This window comes from Mandrillus leucophaeus, unplaced genomic scaffold, assembly GCF_000951045.1.
Source record: "Mandrillus leucophaeus isolate KB7577 unplaced genomic scaffold, Mleu.le_1.0 Scaffold479, whole genome shotgun sequence".
Classification (NCBI taxonomy): Eukaryota; Metazoa; Chordata; class Mammalia; order Primates; family Cercopithecidae; genus Mandrillus; species Mandrillus leucophaeus.
The window spans coordinates 562,977-569,437 of NW_012105131.1; the positions used below are offsets into that span (position 1 = coordinate 562,977).

The 6,461-nt window shown below is 55.1% G+C and overlaps 1 protein-coding gene across 1 annotated transcript in view; it reads left to right on the forward strand.

Moving 5' to 3' along the window:
* Positions 1–6,461, forward strand: part of GTF2IRD1 (GTF2I repeat domain containing 1) — a 50,565-nt gene that overhangs the window by 23,652 nt on the left and 20,452 nt on the right. Inside the window, exons 9-13 of the mRNA XM_011995239.1 lie at positions 1,161–1,322; positions 2,346–2,454; positions 4,169–4,206; positions 4,714–4,794; positions 5,899–5,988. Coding sequence (XP_011850629.1) covers positions 1,161–1,322; positions 2,346–2,454; positions 4,169–4,206; positions 4,714–4,794; positions 5,899–5,988 — 480 coding nt within the window. The remainder of the gene's footprint in view (positions 1–1,160; positions 1,323–2,345; positions 2,455–4,168; positions 4,207–4,713; positions 4,795–5,898; positions 5,989–6,461) is intronic.

Genomic DNA, 6,461 nt, shown 5'->3' on the forward strand with positions numbered 1-6,461 from the left:
TGTAGCCGAGCGTGGTGGCGGGCACCTGTAGTCCCAGCTACTCGGGAGGCTGAGGCAGGAGAATGGCGTGAACCCAGGAGGCGGAGCTTGCAGTGAGCCAAGATAGCGCCACTGCACTCCAGCCTGGGCGGCAGAGTAAGACTCCATCTCAAAAAAAATTAAAATTTAAATCTAAAAAAAACAAAGGGAAAAGGGATAATGATGGCCCCCGCCACCCAAGTTTTCCTAACATAAAATGAAAAAGTAGATGAAACACACCTGACATGTAGCAGATGTTTAATAAGCATAAGGTGTTTTTTCATTGACCTCATTTCCCTCATGAATTAAAACATCATTAAGTGCATCAGTGCACGTGAAGACATTTCCGACCTGGGCATCCTTGGGCAAGTTACTTAACCACTCTGTGCCTCATTTACATAAAACAGGCCTGATACCAGCCGAGGCAACATGGCAAGACCCTGTCTGAAAAATATTTTAAAAATTAACCAGGCATGGTGGCAGGTGCCTGCAGTCCCAGTTACTGTAATCCCAGTTCTTTGGGAGGCCGAGGCAGGCGAATCACCTGAGGTCAGGAGTTCGAGACCCACCTAGCCAACATGGTGGAACCCCGTCTCTACTAAAAATACAAAAATTAGCCGGGTGTGGTTGCACACGCCTGTAATCCCAGCTACTCAGGAGACTGAGGGAGGAGAATCCCTTGAACCCGGGAGGTGGAGATTCAAGGGGGACCTAGCAGGAAATTAGAACACAGGCAAAAACGCCAGTCATGGGAGGCAGAGCCAGGGGTGCGAGGCTGACGATGACTTCTGTTTTCACACTGAGACGCCCCACTCCCCTGCCGAGATCACGCCACTGCACGCCAGCCTGGGCGACAGAGCAAGACTCCATCTAAAAAAAGAAATTAATTAATTAATTTAATTAAAGTACAACAATTAGCAGGGCACGGTGGCGCACGTCTGTAGTCCCAGCTACGCAGGAGTCTGAGGCAGGAGAATCGCTTGAACCCTGGAGGCGGAGGTTGCCGTGAGCCGAGATCGCACCACTGCACTCCAGCCTGGGTGACAAAGTGAGACTCTGTCTCCAAAAATAAGAATATAAATAAACGGTTTGGGATGTTTTGAGACTCCGACATGCCCTCTCCTGCCTGCATGTGTGCTCAGTGCCCAGGTCTGAAGCCGTAGCTGTGCATGTGCCATTCAGTGACCACCACCGAAGGGGACCTGGGGCATCTCCCCAAGCCCCGGGAGAGCCCTCCAGCCTGCACCGTTCTCATGCCTGTCTCTCTTCTCTCCCCAGGATGTTTGATGAGCGAATTTTCACAGGTATGTGGGGACCATCTAGTCCATTCTGAAGTTTCCAGGTTGATTCCCCAACAGAACCCCAGCTGCCACCGCCCTGGACTTGGTCCTCCTGAGCGCCTCCCCTCAGACAGGGAGGGAGGCTGGGCTCTGGCTTCTGTGTCCTGGGACAGAAACGGGTCCCGGGCTCCTAGGTGCTGACAGACTGTCAGGAAAACCCCTACCAGCTTCGAATGCCCTGGAGAGATAGTACTAAAGCTGAACACTAACCTGTTTCAGGTTAGTGACCCTGTACCTATACCAGGCTCTCTTCGAAGCTGCCAGCATGTTTTATTTTAATCTGATTCCAACAATCCTATGAAGGTGGCTCCACTCCTATCCTCACGTGCAGACAGAGGAACGGAAGCCCAGCTGGTGGGCACGGGTCCCTGCTGCGTGCCCAGCGGTGTGACTCCAGAGCTCATGCAGTGGCCCGTGGGCCAGCACACCTGTCCCAAGAGGAAGATGCGGGGCAGCAAAAGCATCATGGATCTTGGGGGGCCATGTACCTGGCACCCCAGTTCCGGTCCCGCCTCCCACCAGCTCTGTGACTTTGGGCAAGATCTTATGGTCTTCGGTTTCCACATCTGTGACATGGGGATGATAATAGCGCCTTCCTCTGGGCTCCTGGCACGATGAAATGAGAACCTGGTCCCGTGATGCAGCCGTGGGGAAGCCCTGGCCCTTTTCTAAGGGCTCAGCCCCCATAGTATGTTGGAGGGCAGGAGAACCATCTCTGGTTGCTGCCTCCCCTTCCTCCTGCCCCTTGCTCTCCCAAATCTCTGGCCGCCTCTGGCACTAAGGCTGCTGTTCCTCCTTCTGGCGGCAGAGTCTTTCCCCAGGACCCGTTCCTGGCTGTTGGCTGGACAAGGCACCCACAAGGATGGGCAGAGGCCAGGTCCTATCCCCAGGATTCCCCCAGCTTCACACGGAGACCTTTGCCCAGGGGCCCTGCAGCAAGAGGAAGCCAGAGGACCTTCACCCTGACCTCCCTGTCTCTCCCCACAGGGAACAAGTTTACCAAAGACACCACGAAGCTGGAGCCAGCCAGCCCGCCAGAGGACACCTCTGCAGAGGTCTCTAGGGCCACCGTCCTTGACCTTGCTGGAAATGCTCGGTGAGGCCCCGCCCCGGCCCCGGAGGCCCACAGCCAGCCCTGCTCTGGGCTGAGGCTGTGTTACCTGCAAGAGGGGACCCAGGGCGGCTCCCACCACACCACCACCCCTCGAAGGTGCAAAGGGAGGGCAAGGGAAAACAGACTCCACCTACTTCCCTCTGCCTAGAGAACGCTCACCTAGAGAACTCTTCTGCCCCCAACATCTAGCCAGATGTCACCTCTCTCAGAAGCCTCTAAATGCCCACACTAGGCCAGGCGCGGTGGCTCACAGCTGCAATCCTAGCACTTTGGTAGGCCAAGGCAGGCGGATCTCTTGAGGCAGGAGTTCAAGACCAGCCTGGGCAACATGGTGAAACCCCATCTCTACTAAAAACACAACATTAGCCGGGTGAGATTGCACTACTGTACTCCAGCCTGGGTGACAGAGCTAGACTCTGTCTCAAAATAAATACACACCCACGCCAGGCCGGGCTTGGTGGCTCACTCCTGTAATCCCAGTGCTCTGGGAGGCCAAGGTGGGTGGATCTCTTGATCCCAGGAGTTTGAGACCAGCCTGGGCAACATAGTGAGACCCTTGTCTCTACAAAAAATAAAAAGTAAGCTGGGTGTGGTAGCTGGTACCTGTGGTCCCAGCTACTTGGGAGGCTGAGGTGGGAGGATTGCTTGAGTCTGGGAGGTCAAGGCTGCAGTGAACTCTGATCACACCACTGCACTCCACTCCAGCCTGGGCAACAGAGTAAGACCTTGTTTCAAAAATACAAACATGCAGCTGGGCATGATGGCTTACGCCTGTAATCCCAGCACTTTGGGAGGCTGAGCCAGGCAGATCACCTGAGGTCAGGAGTTCGAAACCAACCTGGCCAACATGGCGAAACCCTGTCTCTACTAAAAATACAAAAATAATTAGCCAGGTATGGTGGTGCATGCCTGTAGTCCCAGCCACTCGGGAGGTTGAGGCAGGAGAATTGCTTAAATCCTGGAAGCAGAGGTTGCAGTGAGCCAAGATTGTGCCACTGCACTGCAGCCTGGGCAACAGAGCAAGACTTCATCTCAAAAAAATAAACACATGGATGCATATATACATATACATACATACATACATACCAACACCAGGTTCAATGCCTGTCCTGAGTGCCCACCAGACCCTGCCCCTAGCACTCAGCTTGGCTACCATCCACCAACACCCCTCAAGCACGTTCTGACCTTTTAGGGGCAGGGGTGGGCTGTTTAGCCCAGAATCCTCACATCATATCAGGGATCTCCCTGCAGTTCTCTGGGAGGGAGGGAATTAACCAAATCATCCATCCCAGGGTCCCTGCCACCTTCATTCCCCAGCCCCCTCTCCAGATTCTTAACCCTTTCCAGGCCCTGCAGGTCTCAGTCCCCCACAAGAAGGGACACTGTGTCAAGGCCAGGAGCCCCAGAGCTCCCAGATGGTGAGGAAGGGGGATCCCTAGATGGTTCACCCCAGGAGAGTGAGCAGGTGCCTGGCTCGGCCACCCCTGGAGATTGTGGTCCCTGGAGACCAGGGCACGGGGAACCTCTCTCCCTGGTGGAGGTGAGAGGCACCATCCTGGAGGGCCAGGGGGTGACGGGGCAGGGATGCCTTCTGCAGTGGTGACTGCAGTGGGCCCCGACTGCCTGGAGGGGCAAGGCTGGGGCACGGTGGCCCTGGACTTGGCTGACAGATGTCATTTCCTGCTTCCCTTCACAGGTCAGACAAGGGCAGCATGTCTGAAGACTGCGGGCCAGGTGAGAAGGAACAGGGCCCACTGTGTGTGTCATGGGCTGGGAGGGCAACCACCAGCCCTACCCGGCAGCCTTGGGGAGGAGCTCAACTCAGCCCATGAGCCTGAAGTGCTAACGAGCCTCCTCTGCCCACCTGCATCCCCCAGGCCTCGCCACGCTGAGGTGCAAGGCATGCTGGGAGCTTACTGGGGTTGGGGGCATGGAGACCTGGGTGCTGGCATCACCACTGCCTCCTATTGATGCCCAGACTCAGGCTCCAGGCTCTTGGACCAGCAACCTCCCCTCTGGAGGGGCCTCCATCACCGGGTCTGTAAATTGGAGCCCCTAAGTGTGGCCTGGGGGCGCCCCAACCTCCAGTTCCAGTCTGGACAGGAGCCAGGGGTCTGACGTGACTTGTCCTAGGTAGGGCCTCACTAACAAGTTACAGACAGCAGAATGTTCTGGAAAGACTCACTCTGCCCAGTCAAGTTCATGCCAGACTTGACTGGATCTTTCCTTTCCTCCTGGCAGGAACCTCCGGGGAGCTGGGCGGGCTGAGGCCTATCAAAATTGAGCCAGAGGATCTGGACATCATTCAGGTCACCATCCCAGGTAAGGGACCACCCCCTGCAGAAATGAGGGCCAGACCGTTAGCCTCCTGAGGGTCAGCCCTGGTGAAGAAGAGGCCTCCAGGCTGCTGTTTCTCTCCTTGGATTCTGAGAGCTACTAGGGTATTATGAATGCTTTTTCTGGCCACATCTGCCCCCTATGTTGTGAATCAGTGTTCTCAGCTCTGACCTTCCAGAAGGTCCCCTCAAACTTCACCTCCCTGGCTTGGCTCCCCTGGGATTTGTGAGGCTGGAGAGAAGAAAAAGGCGTGGGCATGAGAGGCTCCGAGTTTGACCCTACCCCCTGCCAAGCCTCATTTTCCACATCTTCAGAGGAGACGGTAGTTTTGGGCCCTGGAGCCTCAGTATAGGGTGACTGTTAGAAGCCAAGACAGTGCCGGGCACAGTGGCTCATGCTTGTAATCCCGGCATTTTGGGTGGCTGACACAAGAGGATTGCTTGAGGCCAGGAGTTCAAGACCAGCCTGGGCAACATAGTGAGACCCCCATCTCTACGAAAAATACAAAAAATTAGCCAGATGTGGTGGTATGTGCCTGTAGGTGTAGCTACTCAGGAGGCTGAGGCAGGAGGATCACTTGAGGCCAAGAGTTGGAGGCTGCAGTGAGCTGTGGTCACACCACTATAGTCCAGCCTGGGCAACACAGTGAGACCCTATCTCAAAAAAAAGAAATGGCCAGGCAAGGTGACTCACACTTGTAATCCCAGCACTTTGGGAGGCCGAGGTGGGCGGATCACCTGAGGTCAGGAGTTAGAGACCAGCCTGGCCAACACGGTGAAATCCCATCTCTACTAAAAATACAAAAATTAGCCAAGTGTGGTGGCTGACACCTGTAGTCCCAGCTACTCGGGAGGCTGAGGCAGGAGAATCACTTGAACCCGGGAGGGGGAGGTTACAGTGAGCTGAGATGGCACCACTGCACTCCAGTGTGCACGACAGAGTGAGACTCCATCTCGAACAAAAAAAAAAAAGGGAGAGAAAGAAAAGGACTCTTGTTTGTGGGGAGACTGGGTTGGGTGGTCCCCGAGGGACTGTGACAGGAGTATGACAGGCAGAAGACACCCGTGTCATTTGGAGTTTCGTCTTCAGACCCCTCGCCAACCTCTGAGGAAATGACAGACTCAATGCCTGGGCACCTGCCATCAGAGGATTCTGGTTATGGGATGGAGATGCTGACAGGTAAGAAATGGACCTGGGCTGGTGGTGCTTGGGACTTATCTCTCCAGGGAGCAAAGGGACAGGGGTGGGCCAGGCAGTCCCCAGGCTTTTCTTGGTGTTGAGCGCCTCTAGTAGAGGAAACCCAATATACGCCTGACCCCAGTCCGAGGTTGGGTTCCTTTTGGAAACCTCAAGTAGGCTCTCTGTATTTATTTATTTATTTAGAGATGGAGTTTCACTCTTGTTGCCCAGGCTGGAGTGCAGTGGCGCGATCTCGGCTCACCGCAACCTCTGCCTCCCGGGTTCAAGCAATTCTCCTGCCTCAGCCTCCTGAGTAGCTGGGATTATGGGCATGTGCCACCACGCCCGGCTAATTTTGTATTTTTAGTAGAGGCGGGCTTTCGCCATGTTGGTCAGGCTAGTCTTGAACTCCCGATCTCAGGTGATCCACCTGCTTCGGCCTCCCAAAGTGCTGGAATTGCAGGCATGAGCCA